The 24,295-nt window shown below is 43.9% G+C and overlaps 1 protein-coding gene across 1 annotated transcript; it reads left to right on the top strand.

Annotated features, from left to right (window-relative positions):
- The first annotated feature begins 1,565 nt into the window (after positions 1 to 1,565).
- FAXC (failed axon connections homolog, metaxin like GST domain containing) lies at positions 1,566 to 23,093 on the top strand. The gene is made up of 6 exons (XM_031045452.2): positions 1,566 to 1,840; positions 2,341 to 2,476; positions 7,874 to 8,070; positions 14,523 to 14,740; positions 20,668 to 20,784; positions 22,042 to 23,093. Exons 1-6 carry the CDS (start codon positions 1,566 to 1,568, stop codon positions 22,323 to 22,325), a joined length of 1,227 nt encoding a protein of 408 aa, XP_030901312.2. The 3' UTR covers positions 22,326 to 23,093.
- The last annotated feature ends 1,202 nt before the right edge of the window (positions 23,094 to 24,295 follow it).

Here is a 24,295-nt window from a genome sequence, read left to right as displayed (position 1 = left end):
TTTCTTCCTTGTGTCATTGCCCTTGTGTAAGAATTTAACAAAACCTCATGGTGCAAATAATCAGCTGTGGCATAAAGCAGCTGCAGCTCCCACGTTCCACTCTTACTTCATTACCTGTGCATCATCTGTAGTGAGAAATGCCCAAAAGCTGTGAAGAATGTGAGCAGCCAGCATCTCACTAAGGAGGAGGGCAAAGGAGTGCAACAGATTTGGGGGGAGTAACCTCTGTCTGGAAGGAGATTTGCTGAGTCCCTGGAATCTCTCTGATCCCACTGATTCCCAAGAGCAGGGCGTCAGCACAGAGTCAAACACATGCTATATATCAAACACGAGGCTCTTGCGCTGTACCCTGTGATTATTGAATACGTGTAAAGAACAAGTTAAAAGTGAGGAATAAATCTGAATTTTGCAAGGAGCTACTTCAGGACAGTGCCAGAGCACAGGAGTGTTTCCAGTGAGTACAGGCAGGGGCAGAGACTGTTGCTCTCAATGACATTGCACAGCAATACTAAGTGCAAAACTGGACACTGCTGGCACTTGGAGAAGCTGGTACATGGATGTGAACTCAGCTCATCTTCCTCCTTTGTCTAATCTCTCCTATATGCTGAGGTAAAGCCCTACTAATCTGATCTACAAAGCCCTGGTCACAGACCCCATCTATCTCCTATTGGAGACTGAAGGTTGCTCCATTTGTATGAAAAATCAGATCACTTCTATTGACTCTGGTGGCTTAATAAAACACGTAAATTGCAGGAACTCTCTGGAGGAGCTGTGTACACACCACAGCACCTGATGAAGGACTAGACATCTGGGCAGCTGTATTATCATAAAACAAATGGCACCATCTGCATTTTAGGGTCACTGTGATGTGCAGAGCTGTGGATATTGGGCAGAAGATAGCGTGAGTCCTGGTCATGCCATCACGGGGCACACAAGGCTCCCACTGCAGCAGGGAGGCTGCAGCCCAGGATGCGCTGCGACCCTCAGTGCCAGTAAAATCCCGCTACCTTGTGGGCTGAGGGATGTGAAGTCACTTTGCTTCCGTTTGTGCGTGTAAAAGCGTTCTCCCCCGTCACTGAACATCAGAGGAACAAAAAACCACCGCGAGGTGCCTGCTAAGAGACCCGTGCGGTAGTGGCCAGACACCGCGGTGTGATGGATAGGGGGGTGGCCTTCGCCCCAGATACAGGGTGACATACATGGCCTCTGCTCAGATCACGGCTATTTCAGCGGGAAGGGCTTTCACACAACGCCCCACTCGCGGACCACGGTCAGCAGCGCCGCACGCATTTTAGCCCTGCCTTTCGGGCAGCCGCTGCCTACCCCCGGTGCCCCCCTCCAGCCCTGGGCAGGCGAGGGAGCAGGGGGGACCTCTGCAAGGACATGACAGGCCCAACCCTCCCCTCCCCGCCGCTTGCGCAGCCGCGCAGCGAAGGCTGAGGGAGCCGCTGGAGCCGCCCACCGCGGCAGGGCAGGGCCGGGCCGGGTTGGGCTGGGCTGGGCAGGGCCGGGCAGGGCAGGTGCGGGGCTGGGGCTCGGCGGGGGATGCAGTGCCCGGGCGCAGCATGCTGTGGGGGGTGGGCCTGGCGGCGCCCCGCTCCTGCGTGGCGGACCTGAGCCGCAACCGCAGCCTGTCCCTGGGGTGGTGCGCGGGGCCCGAGGAGCCGCCGCCCGCCCTCTATGGGGGCGAGATCGTCGCCTTCCCGCTGGCGGGCGGGGGCGCGGGCGGCACCATGGCGGCGCTGGGACCCGACTCCTGGTGGAAGAAGACGCTGTACCTGACGGGCGGTGCGCTGCTGGCCGCCGCCGCGTACGTGATCCACGAGCTGCTGGCCATACGGTGAGGATGCGGCGGGGCCGCGGCGGCGGGGCCTGCGCTGGCACTGGCGTTGCCCGCGGAGGAGCGGGGCTGAGGCGGCTCTTACCTGAGGGGAGGGGGCGCTGGGGCCTGGCCGTCTGGTGCCTCTACTCCTCCGGGGTTTTGCCATTTACCCCTTTTTATAACCCGGTTTTCCCCCATTTCCCGTCCGCAGCAGCGCAGGAGGCGACAGGGGCCGGGTCGCCTCCACAGGTGGCCCAGGGTGGCGGTGGGGCCGGCAGCCCCCGTGCTGGTGCTGCGCCGGACACTGCTTGCGCTCACCGGCTCTGGTGCTGGGTGAGCCCAGCCCTACAGCGGACCGGGCTCCAGATCGGAGCATCACACCCCTGCTGCAGGCCGTGATGTGTGAGCTGCCTCAGTCAGGGCTTCTCCTATATGTGTTTATTGAGCTGATGGACCATGCACCTGTTCAGTTTTGATTATGTATTTATTTGTTTTTAATTCTGCTTTGTTTCTGACAGGAAGGAGGAAGAGCTGGATTCAAAAGATGCCATCATACTGCACCAGTTTTCAAGGCCTACCAATGGTGTTCCAAGTTTATCTCCATTCTGTCTGAAAATGGAAACTTACTTGAGGATGGCTGATCTGCCCTATCAGGTACATTGTCCTCTTTTCCTTTTTTCTTTCCTATATTGCAGCTATAATTGCATGAAATGGAAAATAGGCATCCTGTCTCCCTCCTCCTCCTCCCCCCTCCCCCCAATCTGTCTCATCCAGGAAGGTGTAAACATATACCTACAATTAGGTGGGTACACTTCATGTCTCCAATTCAATTTGGTACGTAACCTTTGAAGATATGGCTTGAAATGAGATTAGTCTGGAACAGCTCTAGATTTAACTGGCAAGGCTACATGAATGTTGGAAGTTAACTTAGCTGGAAATGCTGAAGTGGGAGTGTAGTCTGGAGTTTATATAATGCTAAATAACACCCCAAACCTAAAGCATAATGGTTTCTGAATTTGACCATGCTGAAGAGATCAAGATTCAATAGCTGCAGCTTCTTACTTTTCTGGAGGGTTTCTCTTTAGAGCTCTCCTGGGAAGACGTGCTTGCCTTTTGCTTCACCTCCCATCACTGGTGCTCCCACCCAGTGAAGGGAGACAGTATTGCTTTTAGGGGTTGTGAACACTGCTCCTTAACTGTGGTTGGGTGCATTCTGTGCCATTTTCCCACAGGGCAGGGAATGAAGCTTGTACTAGTCTGGAGAATGAAAGCCATGAGAGCAGGAATAGTATCAGGGTGGTGATGCTGCAAGTCTGGCTTGTGCCTTGATGTGGTGTCGGCAAGCTGTATGGGATACAGGCTCTTTGAAACATGGGGCCAGTTTCTTGTCTGCTTGTATAAAGCATTGAGTGCATTTCAGGTAATGGAACAATGGTGATAAATATAATGAGGATCTTGGGCAGAAGAAAGCTCCTCACTTACGTAAATTTGGCATCCCTCTTTGTCTCAAAGAGACTGAGCTGTGGGTAAGTTGCATGCTTGCCCCAAGTGGGTTCAAGTCACTTATTACTGCTGCGTGCCAGGGTGTTAAGAGGAATGTTTTGTTTATGTCCAGCATTTTATAGAGGAAAACTAATCAACTTTTTTTTTTTCTACACATTTGTGGTTGATATTCATTTGGCTTCATCTGCAATTAAATTGCTTTATATCGGAAGTGAATGAAAATCCCCATTTAGTACATTTTAAAAGCCTGAGTTTAATGTTCATTATCTTAGGATTTAATGGTACTTGAATCAGATTCTTCAGAGCATTAAAGAGGAAGATTTCCGTCTGTGGGATGTATTTTTTATGTTCAGGTGTACAGAACCTGCAAGATACTGAAGTTTAAACATGTCATTGGAGCAGGAGGACTTAGTGCACATTGTTTCTCCACCCAGTGTAATTTGAGTAGAAAATGCACATTTGCAAGAAAATCTGTTTTGGTGACATCTGTTTTCTTTCTAATGGCAGTTGATGTGGTTCAGATGTTTCTGATGACTAAAGTTGCTTTGGTGGAAAGTGGTTGAAGAAGGCTGCAGTATAGGAGATGGTTGTGGCAGGGTACTGTGGCAGGGTATGGTCACTTGCAAAAGATAGCACAGCACATTTGTGTGGTTCAGGATGGAGCCGATCAGACAGCTCATGCTGGGTAGAAGTGAGTTGTTCAGCTTCTTGGATGGAGACCAATTTCCAGAGGGTTATCCTCCTGTCTTTTGTTTTTCCTATACTGAAGGTCAGTGTTGTTTTTTGGGGTTGCATCTGTTTCTATCCCTGCTTGCTAGCTGTGACCACATTAAGCTAGCATAGGTCAGCAGGACCACCAATAATACAGTCTTACCTCTAGTCTTACCTCTCTTGTCCTTCCCTGCATGTGCTTCTCTATGCTCGATCAGACTGGGCCAGAGCTGGCCTACCTGGAGCCATGAAGGTTTAGTTTATTTGGTTTTAATCCACCTTGGTTCCACACATACTCCATGTGCCATGCTGGAGGAGCAGGAAAGGGTCCTGTTGGTGCTGGGAACACCAGGTTGCTGATTTTAGCTATGCCGGTTTATACAGGCTTGAGGTGTTTGTGGGATTACCAACCCTATGCTGGGTTTTAGAGGTAAATTTGGAGCTAAATTTACAAGCTGAGGATGCAGCTTTTTTCTCCCCAGAAGAGGCAAGATTCCGTTTCTGCCCTTGTGTTAGGAGTACAGTGCTGTGTTTTGCTCTGGGTGGAGAAAGGTATGGATGCTGCTGTGGGATTAAGTAGTAGGGGAGCAAGAGGGGAGCCAGCAGGTACATCCGTTCTCAGCTGGAGTTACGAGTTTTCCTGTACTTGGACTACATGGAGACTTATGTTTCATGTGCTTGTGGCTGCATTACCTGTAGAACATTAGAGGTAACAGAGGCATGTGATGGCTCCTCCAGTAGGGAGTATGGCTGGATGCAGGAGGAAACATCTCACTTCTCTGTGTGCTGATGGGGGCTGTGGTAGAGAAGCGATGGCACTCCAGCTGGTGGTGGGTGCTGGGGCTCACCTCTGGAGATTCGCTGTGGTCATCACCTTCCCAGGAGGAGGCTGCTTTGAAATGAAAAGGCAGCAGTGTGGTCAGACTGCTTTTACTCTTTTGATTCCTTATGTTTATTATAGTGCATCAGACTGTCGAATAATGTGCTGTGTTACACAAGGCTTTAATGGCATGTGAGAAATGCAACTGGGTGACACATTCCTACCTTACTCTCACCTGAATTTCTCCCAGCAGGTGCGCTCTTGTAATGTGTTCATTTTCTTGAAGCTGCCTTTCTGGGTGCAAGTTCCCCACCAAAAATAATTAAGGCAGCCCCACCCTGGCTGGGCTGTCATAGTACCTGGCTGTTCTTTCAAAATCTTTGATGCTTTCCTTGACAAAGCTTGCTTTGAAAGAGCCCATTCTGCATTATTGTGGAGATCTCTTGGTTTTTCTTGATTCCCTCGTGAATGTGAAATGCTGAGGGTTTATATAATCTGATAAGTAATTAGCACAGGCTGCAAAGATGGTAGGCTCCTTGGGAAGAGACATCAGTAAAAGTAAAAGCATAAGCAGCAGTAATTGAAAATGTGGAACCTAATTTCTTCTGGATAGTACTATAAAATTATCTTGGTAGTGCCCTGTGCCATTCTGTTTATAAATTCCTCCATAAATGAGGTTCTGGGGAGCTATTGTTATTGTTGCTCTGCAGACTGCAGTTCAGTTTAATGTACTATGAAATGTGAGGGGATATTTTGTTGGGTTGTTTTTTTTTTTAATGATAATACCATAGCTTTTTCCTGATTTGGAGCTGCAACAATTTGTAAGTGGAAAATTGATAAGTATTTGATGTCAGTTAGTAGCAGCCATAAGGATACTGAGGTTTCAAGCCTAAAAATACCCATCTGAGAACAGTGGATACAAGAACAGTATAACAGATTTGTCAAGAGACTAAGGTTTTGTCAGGTCATTGAAAGATGTTTCTTATTTTGTTTGATAAACTGTATGTAATGAAATATGCAAATCCTGAAAAGACTTTTTAAAGTTTAGGTAAACAAGTTTTGCTATGGAAACCTTAGCTCTCATTTGTGTTTTTGAGAGTGTAATATTAATGCAGTACAAACAACTTTTTATGCAATGTATTTTTATTTATTATATATATATATGTGTGTGTTTGAAGAAATATGCAGCTGAATAAGAAGAACTGGCTTTTTTTTTTCTGGATTGCAAATGGTATGGACTACAGTAATTGCAATACGTAATAAGTGCATCTTCAAGTCTAGCAGCTTCTACAAAACACCAGTGTTTGTGCACAAGAATAGAGATCTCATACTGGAGGGGCTAGGCAAAGATTAAGCCAGAAATGCTCAGTGCAATATAGACACACTGTGTAGTTCCAGGAAAGGCTTGTGATTATGTAGTAAATTCATAATGAAAAATTATGGAAACCTGAGTGCTGAAAGAGCCTTTTTGATGAAGTAAAGGTCTGGAAGGTGGAAGGATGTGACAGTGATCTCCTTTCAGTTTTGGATGTTCAGTTTTAGAGCTCCTCCCATGGACCAGAGTAATAATGCCCATTCACCCACACATGCAAGCGGAGGGGACTTGACTGCTTTATTCACCCATGCAAGGATGTAGTAGGTGAGACATTATATAATCAGGTGTCCTTACCATGCTATTTGTTTGGGCAGGAATCCCAGAAGAGGCCACAACCAGAAGGCATTGTTTTCCCAGCAGCGTTACCTGTTTTGTGTTTTCATTCACAAGGGAAGGGCCTTTGGGAATGGCTGTGTGTTCATAGCGCATTGCACATCTGTGTTTGAGCAGCAGCCAGAATGTGGTGCTCTTAGACTGAGCTGGAGGAACATTCTAGTGTATGCTCCTTGCTGTGAGAGGACCTTAGTCCATCTTTAGTGGATTCAGGAAGGGTAGATACTTTGGACCTAAACAAGTTGATCCAGAACTGCTAACCCAAAACCTCTAGCAATGAGGAGCTACATCCAGCTACATCCATTTCATTAAGGTGACTGCCAGAGATAGTGCAGGGTCTTTATTGTGAGCCCTTATGGCTCAGCTTTCTGAGCTAGGATTTTTCATTCACTAAATAATAGGACTCAAGGACAGCAATCACTAGAAAAGGAAAAAGTTCTGGCTTGTGTCTTTGCTTTCAGGAGTAGGACACAATTGAAGTCAAATGTCTGCTCACATTTTGACAGCCAGCAGTTCCTCTCCTCTTCATCGCATGAGGCATAAAGTTTCTAACTTCTGTTTCACCTTCTTCAACTGTAAACTGGGGGAAAATAAATGACTACTTCTATGTGAGTGCTATCCTGAGCAGACACAGCAGCATTTAGCAATGTACTAGTGCTGTAGTGGTGTTGGGCTGTTGGAGACCCAATTGTAACAGTTATGTCTGTAAGTGTATGAGATTTCAAAGTTACAAAATGGCAGAAGGGAGAGAGAAGGTGAAGGCAGATTTCCTTCCTGCTCAGTGAGAGAATGATACGCCTTTCATTATACACTGGTGATTGTGTTCATTTCATCCTTGGAAGTAATGCAGCTGTCTGAGATAGGCAGTGAGTTAATCTTTATAAAGTCCATTTAACATTAAAAGTGCTGCTCTCCGCAAAAGCCAAATGTAGTTGAGTCCTGTGATTAAAAACTTGTTGAGAATAATGGATCCAATCTTCTGGGAGATCTGAGCACCTCCAACTCTTAAATAACCTGGGTACAGAAATAATACTTCATCACTTGGCATCTAATATAATAGTGTATAACACCTTGCAGGGCCTGGAGACAGTTTTATCTGAGTTATGCTATAGACAGAGCAAGAGCTCTGATTTGAACAGCTGCTATTAGTGTATTCATTTAAAACAAAATGAAACAAAAGTTTGTTGGATAATGTTGCCTTTAAAAACACAGAAAAAGATTTTAAAAGCTTTACTCTCATTGAAACATAACCTGATGGTCCTTTTTTGTCTGTGTGTCTGTTTGTTTACTTACTTGTCTTTTTCCTTAGAACTATTTTGATGGAAAACTTTCCCCTCAAGGGAAAATGCCTTGGATTGAATACAATCACACTCAAGTATCTGGCACTGAGTTCATTATTGATTTTTTGGAAGAGAAACTTGGAGTGAATTTGAATAAACACCTTGGTCCACATGAAAGAGCTGTTTCCAGAGCCATAACAAAAATGGTGGAGGAGCACTTGTACTGGTGAGTTTGCATGGCAAAGCTGGCTGCATTCTTGTGCTGTCAGATCTGCCCCTATGCTCGTACCTGGATGTGAATGCTTATTTTCTCTTGCCAGAAAGCTTGGTAATAATTGGGTACCCAATTATTAATTTTACAACTCTCTTCACCCTGGAAAACTGCAGCTTCTTTCTGTGTACACTAATTATGAGCCAGGGGTAATTCCTCTGAAAAGCTGTCATGCTGTGTAAGCAAGGTAAGGAGTTGGGCCCTTTGCTTGCAGCTTTGCAGAAGGGAGCAGCAGTGGGCTGTTCATCTGTCTTGGTTTACGTGACTTCCATATAGAAACAGCTGTGTTAATAAGGAGCAAAAACTCATGATATTTGTGGCTTGGGGGGTGCAGGGGAACAAATTGGTGTTCATAGTGAATCTGGAATACTGTGTTTTTACATTTACTGATTTTAATTATCTGTGTGTGTGATTAGAATATGGATTATTGTCTTTCCTGTAACACAGGATACTCCTGTTAGTATGTGTTGTTGACAGTGCTACCAGTTGATAGGACACAGTATAGGTCACAGTATCCTGGGAAGCTAAAGTACATATATGAATGGAAAACATAAATATAACCTTGCTGCTGCTTGATGCATTTTACTGGCACTTTTGAAAACAATACCTGTGATTTCCTCCCCACCTTAAATTTCACTCCTTTTTAAATGCCTTTTCCAGTCTGGATTCATAGAAGTAGCAGGTAGACATGGCATCTTGGTTGCTGCATTGGCTGCCCCAACAGGCACAAGGCTTTTTCTTTTTCTCTTTCCCTCCCCCCCCCCCCCCCAGTAATTTGTGTTTTAGCCTGCATTTAAGTCCCGGCTACGCTAAGTCTTGCATTTTTGTTGCATTTTTTTTTTCTTCAAGACAATGTGTGATTTAAATGGAATGCATTTCCCTGCTTTTTCTTTCACCTTGTGATGGAAGATTAGCAACAACATGTATACATACAGATCTTCAAATAATTTTTAATGTTTCCTGGGAACAATTTCAGCATTCAGTTGGCAGATTAAAATTATATGGTTTAGAAATGTGATCTTTGCCTTCCAAGAAGTGTGATCTTTACCAGTTATACCCATCTGTTAGTGCCATAGCCTCAAAAATGTCTCAGGTAGCATGCAAATGTAACATTTTTTGTTCATTTTTTCCCCCTTAATTGTTCCAGCTGCCAAAGGGAAGGGGCCTTTTAATCCCCTAATGCTCCATCTCCTTGCCTTAGCATTGTTGTTTTGTTGTTTTGGGTTTTTTTTTGTGGTCCATAGACTTAACTGTTTAAAATGTAACAGGACTGATGACAAATTTATACTGCTGCTGTCATTTACAAACCACACTTTGCTCTGTGAAGCTGTTATCTGCCCATCCAGGCTCCCTCTGAGTTGATTTGGACACTGCTGGGCATGATGTAGGGGAACATGGGAGGCAGGTGTTCCAAATTCAGGCACTGACCCATGGAGGTGGCTAGGCCAAGTAAGAATAGAGATGTGCATGCCTGGCTTATATGCCTGTTGTCTTTCCTGTTGAGTCATGCAGCTGGGTTTCCTTAAGGCATGTGTTTTTGCTGCAGCATAGTGAAACATCCAACTATAAGTCTTATTGTATGTCCCTTCTGTGTGGCTGTGCCAGAGGCTTGCTATGTTGTTGAGGTTATACCATGCTGGGTCTCTATACTAGCCAAAATCTGAACTATGAGGCATCACAGCTGTAGCACTGTAATTTCTGGGTAACAACTTTGACTGTCTTGTGGTTATACCAAAATAAGATCAGGCTTTAGCTATGCAGAACCCCTTTAGCATTGTATATGTGGTTGCAGAATCCCTTCACATTAGTTCAATTTATCACCAGAAGCTTAGGGTTTGTTCATGGTGTCCTCAAGTCCCATCGTGAGGAACTGAAAACAGTGATCACCTTTCTGTAGATGAGGTTTATAAAATCAGGCCTCCAAAGCAGTGATATAAAACTTAATTCATAGTATTTCATTGCCAGCAGCATGCAAAGTAACTTCATCATGAATAAGTAATACTATAGGACATTTATCGAACAGAGCAGCAAAGTGCATCCTGTGGTGTGCTGTCTTTGGATGAAGGTAATTCTGGTGGGTACTTAGCATTTCCTCCTGAAACATTTTGCTTTTGCTGAGGTAATTGCTCATCTTTACCAATTAGTGCCTCTTACAGGTGGAAATTGGTGCTCTGGCTGGAGCTGAGAGCAATGCAGGGCTGTTGTGAACCTCAGCCTCTAGACAGCCTGTCTCTGCCCCAGGCTACCTAGCAGGGGTGAGGCAGAAAGACAGCACTTGAGTTAGTGTATCTATTTTCATGCTTGGATTAGAGCATATCTCCAAGAGGCTCAAGACTAATTTGGAGCTGGTACCGGAGCTCCTGTTTCTGGGGAATGCTATAACTATTAGGCTTTTTCTACATTTATATTGGCTAAAGACTAAAAGACTGATAACCTAAATGAGTGCTGGGCTAAGTCAGCAGGGAAGAGATGGGAGCAGACCAGTTCTGTCACACTGACTGCAGGTCTGGGCTCTGATGCAGACCTCTGTCACTGCTCCCTTGCCCTGGGTTGCCTCCATTGCCTGCAGCAGCTATATGCCCTCAGAAACCAGTGTGACATCCACGGGCACCTTTAGGATGTGTTAAGTTTTTGGTGTACCTGCAGCACATTTGTGGGTTTGGAGCTAAGTGGTAAGATAGCTTGAGGACATCTGTTTCTCATGCCCTTCTGGCACTGGCACACTGGGCTCAGTGGCACTGCCAGCTTTCAAGCCCGGTAGCTGCTGGTGCCTGGAGGGCTGGCAGTCACTGTGAAGTGCTTTCTGGCACTTCTATCTCAGGTGAGGGATCTCAGGTTAGTGACACTAATGTGCTTAGTGAGAATCTAAATCCTTGAATATGCAGCTTAACCGAACTAATCCCTTAGACTGTGTTTGACAATACAGTTAAACCAACCGTAGTGATTTATGAATGTGTGTATGTATACATATGCACACATATGTATTTAACTCATTTTTTGCCTTGTCTTTCAAGAAGATGATGTAAACATATGTGGTGAGTGCTTGAAGTACAGGAAAAGCATGGTAAGAGAATGCAAGTAAGTCTTGACTTTGGTATTCAGACTTACCACCTATTAAACATAAAATATGTTTATAGTATAAATGTTTAAATACATCAAGCCAATTGTAAGAGTGTTGTTTCTCCTATTAGTCATGAGGCTTGAATGTCCCACATAGCTTAAAAGCCAGTTGCTGTGGGAAGTTCTGCAGCAGGTGGGGTTTCTACAGTTGACTGTGGAATTAATTTGTTACAATCCTTTTGTATATCAAGAAATTCCAGTCTGCACAGGTTCAGATAGGAAAAATAACCCCCAGTTCACATCCTTGTGAACACCTCCGCCTTTTCTTAATGTTCAGACAGTTTGGGGATAATCAAGCAAGCTGCTACTGATGAGTCACTTTCTCCATCTCCTCTCCTGATTTATGTATTGAGGCCAAAGCTGCTGTTACTTTTAGTCTGCAGATTTGCTTTACCTCCACATCATTGCTCTTTAAAGCATTATTGGTTTATTTATACTCTTAGTATTTGTACAGATGTGCTGGCACAAATGGGAGTGTTAATGCTTCCCAAAATGCTCAGTTCAGGACAATATTTAAAGTAATCATGTCTTCCTGTAAATACTAGCTGTAGCTTAAAACGTACAGTTATGCTGAAGTAGGTTATGTAGACTACCTGATTTCTGGCATTTCCTTAATCTGTTGTAGCATTGATAATACTCTAGTAATGTAGTCTGAGCAGAGGCGTGATGGGTGGGAGCATGTTTTGGTAGGAAGCAGATTAATGAGCCTTTGAATAGAATTCTTTCAACAAAGTGCTTGTAAAGCCAGTTTTAAAAATGCTTGTAACTGTTGAATCTGAGCTTACTATTTGCTTTTGCCTGCTCAGAACTATACAGTTTTAGAAGTAAACTCTGTGGTTGTCTATTTAGTAGCCTTCATTGCTCATATGAATTTGAGATTTGGGACATGTGGCAACTTGACTAATTCAAGATGACAAGTAGATACCTAAGACCGTGCTTGAGAGTTTGGCCCAGGCAGGATTACCTAGATCCCATGCAGCTCTAACCTTCCTGTACTGGTGTCCTGGTCATTAAAAGCTTGATCTGGTCTCTGCCTTTTCCGGACACAAAGACCTTCTCCCCCAGAGCAAGCAAGCGCTATGGAAATGTATTTTTACTTTAATGCACAGGCTAATTAGCTTTGTGGGAAACCTTGTTAATCCTGTCTCATGAAATTAAAAGCATCCTGGACATGGTTGGTCATTCTTGGTGCAGTACCAGCTGGTGTGGTTGGAGTGAACAATAGTGATGACAAGCCCACAGGGCTATGTTAATCGTGGTTGACTGGAGTGACGCTTTAAAAAGTGCTGAAGCGGAGTCTCCTCTTTTCTTTTTTCTGTTTTGTTTTGCTGCCTTACTGTCCCTTCCATGGCCAGGCCTGTTATCCTAAAGAAATTAGGTTGTGTTGCAGAGTTGGAGGTAAAGCTGGTTAGGTCCAGGCTGCGGAAGGAGGGTCTGTGCAGCAAGATCTGTGCTGGTGCCTCTCACTGACTGCCTTTGTTTCAAATTCTGCTCTGCTGCAATCAGCCCAATGACTTGAGTTGATCTATCCATTGTGAAAAACAAGGATTGTTCAGGACACCCACAGTTGGAAGAGTGGTACTGAAGTGTGTGAAGTGTCAGTGGGATGCTTTTGTCATTAATACAGCAAAAGAGGTTGTGGAGAAAACCTCTGTTGAGGATAAAGCCACCAGTAATGTAGCAGGGGCATCTTGTTCTTCAGTTTTCATGCATTTGCAGCAAAACCTGCACATGCCTCACTGTTACTGACGTTAATGAAATCAATTGAGCAGAAGGCATTGTTCTGCTGTGGACAGTCTTTAATAGAATTAAAATGCCTTTCACCCACTCTGTCGGGAACGTTCTAAATTTGAGCTGTAAGTAGATTTTCTGTTATGCCAAATACTCTCCTTTTACTTCTTGTTATTAGTAATCCAAGTAAAGAATCTGAGGAAGCTTAAAGGTTAGATCATTTTCCTGTTGTAAACATAGTTGTTCCCTGATCGTAGTGCTGAATTCAGCTTCTGTTCATGACATACAGGAGTTTGATTTAGAAAAGGAATTCGCAGGAGTTCTCCAGGAGATACTACTACTATTTTTTTGTTTGTTTTAAAATTGAATGAGGTAATCCATATCGGCACTAAGGAGATTATGTGCAATTAGTCCAAACTAAAAAAAATGGAGCTCTAATCATACTGGAAATGGAAACATTTGATTATTAAGTTTGTGTTTAATATAATTGCGTGCGAGAACTTGCAACTTTAGATATTTAAACTTTTCGATCCAGTTTCACTATTTTTATTATGTCTCCATGAGTGTGTTTTTATGTGATCTCAAATACGTAAGTCCACATTTATATTTTTCAGTTTGGAAACTGATACAAAGACAATAGATTATGGGTATCAACTTGCAATGTTTCTGAGACTCTGGTGGCTTTATATGTCTACTTTGAGATGTTTCTAGTCCTTTTTCCAACATTCCTTGAATTTGGCCACAGAATTTATGTGGTGCCTTTGATTTCTTTGTAATGTCAGAAGATGCTAAATTCCAGAAAGTTAATGTTTGTTTTTTCATAAGTTTCTTGAGTAGTGACAGCAACCAATCAAACTTTTGTTTGCCTACAGTATTAGTAAAGAACAAAAGAATTCACATAGGAAATAAAACTTTCACCTGCTAAGACAAGTTTTTTATAAAAGACCTTTCAAAAGAATATATTTGCCATTCAGTACAGCTGAAATGCAGCCTAAAATACAAGAGTGTTTTAGAAATGCCTCGCTGATGAAATCGGTGTTTAGAAAATAGGAAAAAATAAAGGACAAAACCTGTGACTGCTACAATATTTATGTTAGGGCACAGTTGCTTGGCCAAGTTCCAGCAGTGTAGAAAATGAGGAGTATATGTTTGTAGGAAAGACTTGTTTCTTTGCAGGCTGTCTTGTTATTTTCCCTAGGTCTACACAGTCAGTCATCTATAGCTAATAAATCCTTTTGGGGCTGCATTTTGTTATGCAGACTTTTATATTTCAATGTGAATCTAATTTTCTCTTGAAGTGAGTCATGATTTACTGAGGGAATAAGCACTGGGCAGTCTGCGTAAATATCACAAAGTCAAGTTTTCTCTGCTGTCACTCTTGAGTTGCGTCAGGGTCTACTCTTCACTGGAAACCACCTCTCCATCAGGGCAGTGAGCACTCAGCATTAAGAAATTCAGCATTAGTTTGCTGCCTACCCTTTGTGTGAGCCTTTGCAGGGTCTTGAATGGGCTGTCTGGGTATTGCACCACTGTAACTTATTTTTGTATCCTTCTAGGACTCTAACTTATTGCCAGTGGGTGGAAAATCTTCATGAGACACAGAAGATGGTTTCGCTTTTTGGCCCCTTCAGTGACGTGCTGAAATGGATCCTGTGCCATCTGACCAAAGGGATTGTGAAGCGGGAGATGTTTGGCCATGGCATTGGCCGCTTCTCGGAGGAGGAGATGTACACGCTGATGGAGAAGGACATGCGGACTCTAGCAAGTCTCCTGGGTAACATACAGCGAGTTATGTGTGTTCTCTTTGTTTGCACCCCACTGTCTGCAGGTTGGAATCAACTGCCAGCTTGATTGTGTGCACAATCTAATTTTGTCAGTAGGCAGAGTCCACACTGCTTTGTCATTCAGTGCCACCCTCACTCTGCCAGGGACAAGTGTTTCTTTCTCTGCTGTTTGCCACCAAACTGTGTATTTAGAGGAGTAAGTGGCACCAGACATGCATATCTAGAGGAGCAGAACATGGCTTGTGATTTTAGAAGAGCTTTTTCCTATGTGAACATCGTGTTTAGTCCTGCAAATGAAACTTGCTTACATTTTGGGGGGTTGGCTCATGTTTCTTCATGGGACTCATGGCTGTTTGCTAAGATTGCTATGAGGGTACTGTTTGAAACTCTTTGCAGATGTCGTTTTGATAAGCTGGACTTTATATTTGGTTGGTATTAGCAGCTTTATTCAAAGCTGCTAGTAGGAGATGGGTCTGTGTTGTTGAAATAGGTGGATCCCATGGAGTTAGCCTGAAAGTTGTCCACGGTTAGAACAGCATGGGCCTCGTTTCTGTTGCATAGCTTAGGCTGAAATCTGCACTGGAGCTGTCTACACTTTGCTTCTCCCCTTGCAGTGTGCTGAGAGCTAACCATCTTGTGCTTTTGTGTAAGATTTGCATTTTGAGGAGTTGGTTTAGAGCAGGTTGTTTATTCCCTTGAGCTTGTGCCTCTCTGGCACAAAGAACCAAGAGAGATGGTACACGTGTGAATGCTTTGTTCCCTTTTGAGATCGCTTTAAAGAGGTGGCTGAGTGGAGGGCAGGAGGGATGCCTCCCATGCCCTGTGCTTAAAATAGATGGAATGGATGAAGGGAGCAAGATGAGGGAGAGCCCAGCAGAAGGCAGAAACTACATGCTTGCTCAGAAAGGAGGAGAAGAGAGATACTTCTGGACTTCCAAGGTGTTTTGGAAAGGAGAACCTAGATGGGGCTGTGCAGAGTTTTCTATAGCTTTTTCTGAAACACACCTGCCAAGTTGATGGATTAGGAGCAAAGTGGAAAAAAGACATCTGATGCATCGGCACAATGGGCAAGGGGAAGAATTGTTGACAGCTCTTCTGTCAACACTTTTTTATGCTGTATTTTGTTTGTTAACAAAAAAATTACCTACTTTAGTGCCTTCTCAAAGAAAACTTGGTTTGGAGTTTGAGGTCCCTTTTCTTTCTGGCGGAGGAAGGGTGGCAACAGTTAGTTTAGAAGAGGTCTGGGCACATCTACTGCAGAGCTGTGGCCAGATCAAGGTGCCCTCAGCTGTTGGACTACTGTTGCCATAGCTTCGAAGTCGGCACTGTATAGTTCCATATAATCATAGAATAGTTAGGATTGGAAAGGACCTTAAGATCATCTAGTTCCAACCTCCCTGCCATGGGCAGGGACACCTCACACTAAACCATATCACCCAAGGCTTCATCCAACCTGGCCTTGAACTCTGCCAGGGATGTATGTCAGAAAGAGGAATGGGGTTGGAATGGAAACTGAGGTGAGTTCAATCTATGATTTGGGAGCTCAGCAGAGCCCCCTGGTTCTGACTAGACAGTGCTGGCAGGCTGAATAGAGCAGCAATGAATGTGTCTGTGCTAAAGTCATCTGTTTGCCTAGGGCAGATATGGCCTTCACAAGAAAATTGAAACATGTTCTGAAGTACCTGTAGAAGCATCTAGATTTGCTTATTTGGAATCTGTATCCTTCTGTCTCTGGAGTCTATATGGACACTCAGATTCAGCCTGGAGAAGAGAAGGCTGCGTGGAGACCTCATAGCAGCCTTCCAGTATCTGAAGGGGGCCTATAGGGATGCTGGGGAGGGACTATTCATTAGGGACTGTAGTGATAGGACAAGGGGTAATGGGTTGAAACTTAAACAGCAGAGGTTTAGACTGGATATAAGGAAGAAATTCTTTACTGTTAGCATGGTGAGGTACTGGAATGGGTTGCCCAGGGAGGTTGTGAATGCTCCATCCCTGGTAGTGTTCAAGACCAGGTTGGATGAAGCCTTGGGTGGCATGGTTTAGTATGAGGTGTCCCTGCCCATGGCAGGGGGGTTGGAACTAGATGATCTTGAGGTCCTTTCCAACCCTATTCTATGATTCTATGATTCATAAAATTTGGAGTTAAAAGGGATCATTAAATCATCTAGATAGATCTCTGAATTGGACTGCTTGGTTGCTGTCCTCAGGACCGTGTCTTTTTTGTCCGGAGTATGTCTTTCATCCAGTTTTGATTACAAGATTTCAGCAGGGGGAGGTGCCACCACTTTCATTAGTAATTGGTGACAGATGTTGGTCACCATCAAAATCTGCTCAAGATCTGACCTGTTCAAGTTGGAGTTTGTCCAATTCCAGCCTGCAGGCAGATGCTCCTCCTGGTTTCTTCTCCTTCCCTGGGTGGCCTGGGTCATCTCCTTGTGAAGGTAAATGCTGTAATTGCTCTCTCCTGGTTTTGGTGGGGAAAATCACTGGAAATCCTCAAGGATAAGGTGTTTTCTTATATATATATGTATATATATATATATATATATTTAAATGGTCTGCATATGTTAGCAGAGGTTTTGTATTTACTTCCAGATTATTGATGAGAATGTTGTGCTTTCTATGCTTCAAAAAGCCTTGATGGGCATGTGCTGTGTACCTGTTATCTTGCTACGTTAACAGCTGAGTATTGTGCATTTTTATTTTTTTTTTCATCTTCCCTTCTGAAATGGATGCCAGGTTAGTCAGTGTGCATTTGTGTCAATCATTGTATTAGCCCTTTTGATTATTCCTGCATTTGTCTGCTGTTCTATAATTGTCTTGATTTTTTTCATTAACATCAGCATGCTCAGGTTTTCTCCAGCCAGCTGTTTACGGTTGGAGCTAATAACTGTGGTCTCCAGGTACTATCCTGGAATGGGAACAGGAGGTGGAATGAGGACTTCTAGCCTGACTGGAGACTCCTGTTTCATAGGGGAAGGGAGAAGGCAGTCAGTCAGCCTGTTGCCTCTGCAAGGATCTTCGTAAGATTCCCTTCCCTGTACACGTGCTGACGTATTTTCCCAGAAGAGGAAGCAGTTGAGACTTTGGCTGTTAATTAGAGGGCAATCTTAAGAGCTTACAAAGGAGGTCTGTCATGCAGCATAGCTGCACGTGCCAAACTGTGGCTGTCAGTCATCAGGCATATCAGATTAACTTAATGCTCCCCATTTTTTAACAGAGCCCATTCTCACGGGAACAAGAATAATTTTTAAATTCCAAGAGTTGCTTCCAGAGAATGGTACCTTGGCAGCTGCCAGGTCTTGTGACACTCATTTTGACATTTCCAGTCACATCTTGGGTGCTGTTTTTTTCTTTCTTTTTAATTTCTGAGAATCATTTTTCCTTCTCTCATATACCTACTTCCCTAACAGACTCCTCCAGATCTCATATAAATGTGGAAATTGGAACTAAGCCTCATGTGGTGGATTTGCCTGCCCCCTTAATACCATCTTGTTCTCTGTTGTGCAGTCTCTAACCCACAAATATAATTTCCTTGTGCTGTAGTAGTTTCCTGCTGCCTGGTAGAAGGGTAAGGAAGTTGGGGGGGAAAGCAGGCATATGAACTAACAATATATAAAGATATACATTTGGGTAATTACTCGTTAAGATGCAAGTCAGTGAGCAGTGCCCATAAATCTGTTGGGGCTCTCTGAGCTGTCTGCCTGCCTCAGGCTTTAGGGTAAATGGGGATTTTGAGCAGGCAGTTGCAGGGCAGTAGCTGCTGAAACCAGCTTTTTAAAATCATTTGATATCTTGTGGAGGGCAGGAGTGCTCAGGGCTGAAACACAAAGGTGGGACCAACCTGAAGGCAAGCCTCTAATGCTAGTTGAAAAGCCTGTGCAGGCTGTATGTGCTACTGTGGAATGGTGCAGGCACAAGTTGCCCTGTGCCTTACAGATCTCTCTCTTGATTCTTGACCCAATGCTGAATTAGCTGCTTTTGAATCCTCTGGTGCATGCATTCATAAAGAGCAGAGCTGTGTGCTTTCAAATCCTCCTGGGCTGTACAAATTTGCCCAGGTGTGACAGGGCGATTACATTTCCATTGGCTTAGCCAGGGGATGCGGAGAGGTGTTTGCAGTGATAAGCAGTATGGCAGCCTTGATGTGACAGGTTCTGTGTAATCTGGTTCCAAACTAGGCACTGAGATACCTGCCCTGTCAGAAAGTCTTCTGGATAAAAGTTGCCCTGGAAGTTTTGGGTACAGGCTAGAACTGGCAAAAGTAAATGGGCATGGAGGCCGTGTTATGTGGTGTAGGTTGACCTACCAGATCTACAGTTTTATGGAACCCCAGCTTTATTTCCTCCTCTTCCCCTTTGTGTACACACACCTGATGGTGTGGAGTGTTGTGCTTGGGGAACCACTCTGTTTGTAGAAGGTGGGATGGTTCAGTTGTACCAAGATGGAAATGGCAGTATTCCTTCCCAGTGCAACATCTCTATGGATCGAATCTCAGACCTGGTTGTATGGTGCTAAATCGTGGTGTTGGCACATAACTGTGATTTGGAGACCAGTTTTAGAGCTGTGTTTGAGATCGCTGCATGCTAGGTGTCACATAAAATACTGAAAACGCATGTTTACCCTATACATGGTTTTTCAGCAATAGATTGATACAACTGTGAAAGAGCTGGGGAGATCCAACTTCGTGTTAAAATTACATCTGACAAGCTAGAGGAGCTTACTGTTACTGGTTATTCCTGAGCACTGCTTTTTTACACTGTTGTACAGGGAGATGACAGCAATCTTTGTACTGTACTCTGGAATTTGATGCATTTTACTGCTGGACAGTTTTTCTGAGCTCATGCAATAACCCTAACATTTAATAACCAGCTGAATTATGGACAGAGGAAGAATGTCCTGGGGAGACAGGATAACTGTATTTGGAGAATTGAATTACTTACCACATTTTATGGAGTTTATAGCACTTTAGGACAAGGCAGGAACAGTGCAACCATTTAACCTGACCTCTGCAGTACTGCATGTTTCACCTGTATTCCCTGTTTGCACATTTATCCATCTGTTTGTGCTGTGGTGGCCGCTTAGAACCATCATGGCATTGGGGTGCCCAGAGGGGTAAGTAGAATAGCAGTGTGGAGCAGACATATCCCTCCTCTGGACCAGGCTGCTGTTTCACCTGCCTGCCTGCGTGCCTGACATGCCTCTGTTTCCTGCCAGGTAGAGCCAGTGTTTGAAGGTAGGGGCACTGCACTGGTGACCTGTGAGAGGAGCTGTTCATTCCTGCCTGATTTTGCCCTCTTCCTGGAGGGTTAGGGTTTTCTGAGCAGTTGTGGCCAGTCTGGCTGGTGCATTGTTTGCAGCCTGAACAAATGGTGGCAGAAGGAACCTTTGTGCATGACTTTCTGTTCTCTTGGGATCAGCTGGGTAATCTAAAATGGGGTCTTGCATGCACATGAGGTACTGGGTGACCAGCTTTGGAATTCCAGTGCAGTCATGATTTCAAATGATGTCTGAGTGATTTTGGGTTTGCACCAAAAAGAATCATGCTTTCAGGCACCTGCTGGTTGCAGGGAAGGCTTTAAATGCAGCAGAACTAGTGCAGTGTGTATGCTCTGCCAGCTGTGATGAATGAAGGAGGTTCCTTGGCCAGCAGTAGCTCTGTAAATGGTCTAGTTAGGGAAGTGGTGAGCACAGAGGAAGCTGCAGTAATGGGTTTCACTCACTGAACCCTAGCAGACAGCTTTTGAACTGTATTCAACATTGAATCCCTGTCCTCGAAAGAATGAACCTTTCAGCTAAATGATTTCAATTTAAAAAAAATACTAAGGATATAGACAAGGAGTTTTTTTTAATTTATCAATTTTTAATTGAGAAGTGACATTAGGTTAAGAAATGTTTTCTGTTGTATTTACAGGTGACAAGAAGTACATTATGGGACCAAAGATTTCCACTGTTGATGCCACTGTCTTTGGGCATCTGGCACAGGCAATGTGGACACTACCGGGGACTCGACCAGAGAGACTAATCAAAGGTAAGAAAACTGAAGTGATCTCTGATGAAAAAACTCTTGGTGGCATTTGCAGTCTTTAAGCTTGTAGCACCTCGTATGAACATTTGAGGAATGTAGCAACGTTTCAGCTGCATTGCAGACTGTTGTGCCTTTGATGTAGCATTTGTATCCCATAATGTTGTTTTCTTTTCAAATTCTTGTTTTCTTCTCTTTTGTATTCTACACAGTAATTGTTCCTGTCCCAGTCCTTCATTTTTTCCCTGTTTAATTCAGCAAAACCCAAATGTCTCTTAAGGAATGAATGCTGGGTAAGGTATGAGAAGACAGAAGCATGGCCATGAGCCAGATTCTGCTGAACTAAGTAGTTTCATTGATGATAAAACTGCAGGTGTCATGGAAATGACAGCCTTTGCTGTTACTGGAGGTGCTGGGCAAAGCAAAAGTGCAGCCTGACTTTGGAGTCACTGTTATTTTGTATAAATTGGAAAGCAACATACCCTTCCCCTACACACTTCTTTTTTCTTCTTTTTTTTTTATCTTGTGTGCTGTTACAGGCATGTGAAAGTGTGTTTGCATCCCTTTTCAGAATCAAACCACATAGTAAGAAAAATGGGAAGAGCTAAGGAGGAAAAAGATGTGAAATAGGTGTAAAAGGAATGAATTTGACCTGTAGATCTGCTCTGCAAGAGAGTGCTACTGAAGTAACTGTCAGGAGGCATAGGCTAGTATTAAGTTGTTCGTCATTTCTTCTCCAAGCATACCTGTGTGTATAAACACAAGGCGTAAGGTACTGAGGCCGAGAACATTAGGTGTGGGCCAGTTACCATGTAAAAACGTGAATTTATCTTGCAGACAACGCTGCCATCTGGTGGTGAAAACCCCAAATTCACCGTATTTTAATAAGTGTGTTGTGTATGGGTAGGATCAAATTCTGTGTTTAGAAACCGGGTTTCTGAAATAATAAGCAAGAATTTTACTATGAAAACTTAGTGTTAGTATCTTGTCCTGATTTATTTCAGTAGAGATTAATTTGGGATAGCTGTTTTGCTGCATGCATTTAGGTTACACCAGAATGAACATTTCTTGTTGCATGTAGGTTAATAATATGTGTTTTAAGTTACAAACAGAGGATTGATGGAATCTTGGAACTTGAAACCTCTTTGGAAAGAATCTGCACAGTTTATTTTCGTACAGTGCTAATCTGTTTCTGGATTAACAGATGAGTTAGAGCATTGTTGGCTGTATGTATTTACTGGAGCTTGTTGTGCTGTGTTGCAGGTGAACTGATCAACCTTGCTATGTATTGTGAAAGAATAAGGAGGAAATTTTGGCCCGAATGGTACCATGATGATGATAACACTCTGTATGAATCTGAGGAAAGCAGCGAAGCAAGCAAGATTTACTCCCCTTTGCGGGACTTCAGTTTTTATTCAAGGACAGAAACGTTTGATGAGGAAGGGAACAGTATTTCTCAAACCCCTGACACGGATTACACTGGACACTCCCTCTTTGATTCGGATGTGGACATGGATGAGTACAGAGATTATGAACAACGCAAGTGAAGTGTACAGGCATATCCCATTTTACAGATAAGCTGTTTCTTGGGATCAGTCTGATTTATCTTCTCCTCCAGGTCAGGAAGAAGTTTATACCACTTCAGAAGAGACCATTGTGCTTGTCTCAGCTGTCACATGCTACCTGGACTATTTCAACCTTATTTCATTTTGTGTAACTATTCAGGTGGAACCAAGGTAAAATGTTATTTAAAACAAACACGGGCAAACTGGAGGTCCAGAGGGCAACAGGACATTTCAATGACCTGCATTTTTTGTTTATGTTCAAAACCAGATCCTGCAGCCAGGTGGGACAGACCTCTGGGAAGTGGAGCATTTGTCAGAGCTAGTTTGTGTTGATACATTCTCTTTACAGGAATCCACTGAGGACAGAAATGGAAGAAGCATGACTGGCACATCTTTCTCCCAAGGAAGAAAATGATTGATGCTGTATTTAAAAGGACCTTTGGGTTGGGTTGATGGCCGGCTGAACATGAGCAGCATCTTGGCTTGTATCAGAAGTAGCGTGGCCGGCAGCGCTAGGGAAGTGATTGTCCTCTTGTACGAGGCACTGGTGACAAATCCTGTGTTCAGTTTTGGACCCCTCACTACAAGAAAGACATTGAGGTGCTGGAGAATGTCTCATTCCTGCCTAAAGAAGAGCAATGAAGCTGGTGAAGGGCCTAGAGCACAAGTCTTATGAGGAACAGTTGAGGGAAACTGGGGTCCTTTAGCCTGGAGAAAAGGAGGCTGAGGAGAGATCTTATTGCTCTCTACAACTACCTGAAAGGAGGTTGTAGCGAGGAGGGTGTTAGTCTCTTCTCCCAAGTAACAAACAACAGGACAGGAGGAAAGATCCTCAAGTTGTGCCAGTGGAGGTTTAGATTGGATAGGAAAAAAGGTCTTCACTGAAAGGGTTGTCAAGCACTGGAACAGGCTTCCCAGGGAAATGGTGGAGTCACCATCCTTGGAGGTATTTAAAAGGCATGTAGATGTGGCACTTAGGGGGCATGGTTTAATGGTGGGCTCGGTAGTGCTAGGTTAACAGTTGGACTCGACAGTCTTAAAGGTCTTTTCAAACCTAAAGAATTCTATGATTCTATGATTTGACAGAGTTCTGAGAGGATTTTATTTGGTAGCTACTTATACTCTGGGTTCATATGCTATTACGGTGTCTACAGGAAGGAACTGCTCCCAGTTCTTTTGGAGACAGTCAAGAGGACAAGAGAAAAACATTGCTACAGAAAGAAGCTTTTAGTGTTTCTTGTTCTTTGAAAAATATTGAAACTGATACTCTGGAATATTTTTATTCAGGAGGGAAATGTCAGTTTTATTCTGTAGTCTCCCAAACACTCACTGGAATGTGTGTTGGCTGAATTTCTTCTATGTTTTCAAATTATTATTATGTTTTTACTTCCTGCCCTGGCTTTTGCCTGCTATTGTTAGGCCAAGCTGAAGAATTGGGTTTTGTTACTAAACGTCTTGTGTGTCTCAGCAGTGGGTGCTTTGTGCTTTTTACCAAGAGGCACATCAAAGACATGGGGTTTGCAAAGCGATTTGGGGTATTTCTAGGCGTGGGATGCTGTATAAATGCAGGATGTTGGCCCAGGCAGTTGAATGCTATAGAGCTGTTAGGAAGATGCTTCAGGGGGTGCTGGGCACTGTGCTGGCTTACAGTGCACAGTCCCTAAAGCTGATGCGTAGGAGGCAGTTGAGACAGGACAGCTACCTCAGCACTGCTGTCTGTAAAGATTTCCAGGTGCTTAAAGAGTGACCAGAATTGATTTTAATGTGCCTTTGCTAGCATATGTGTGAATCTAGAACCCCAAATCCAGAATGACTGCACAGGTGCTGAAATGCTTTGTGTTTGTGTCTCCCTGAATGCAGGTTAGAGGTGAGAATGAATCCATTTGATTTACTCACCACTTTGAAGGCAAACTGTTTACGTCAGGGTTGCTTGACCATGAGTAGTTGATGTT

This window comes from Melopsittacus undulatus, chromosome 3, assembly GCF_012275295.1.
Source record: "Melopsittacus undulatus isolate bMelUnd1 chromosome 3, bMelUnd1.mat.Z, whole genome shotgun sequence".
Taxonomy (NCBI): domain Eukaryota; kingdom Metazoa; phylum Chordata; class Aves; order Psittaciformes; family Psittaculidae; genus Melopsittacus; species Melopsittacus undulatus.
This window is presented reverse-complemented; position numbering and strand designations above follow the sequence as displayed.

Bases quoted from the DNA above. Each gene is read 5' to 3' on its own strand.
- FAXC (XM_031045452.2), top strand. From the start codon at position 1,566: ATGCTGTGGGGGGTGGGCCTGGCGGCGCCCCGCTCCTGCGTGGCGGAC. The intron at 1,841-2,340 runs GTGAGGATGCGG...TGTTTCTGACAG, and splicing joins CACGAGCTGCTGGCCATACG to GAAGGAGGAAGAGCTGGATT. The intron at 2,477-7,873 runs GTACATTGTCCT...CTTTTTCCTTAG, and splicing joins TGGCTGATCTGCCCTATCAG to AACTATTTTGATGGAAAACT.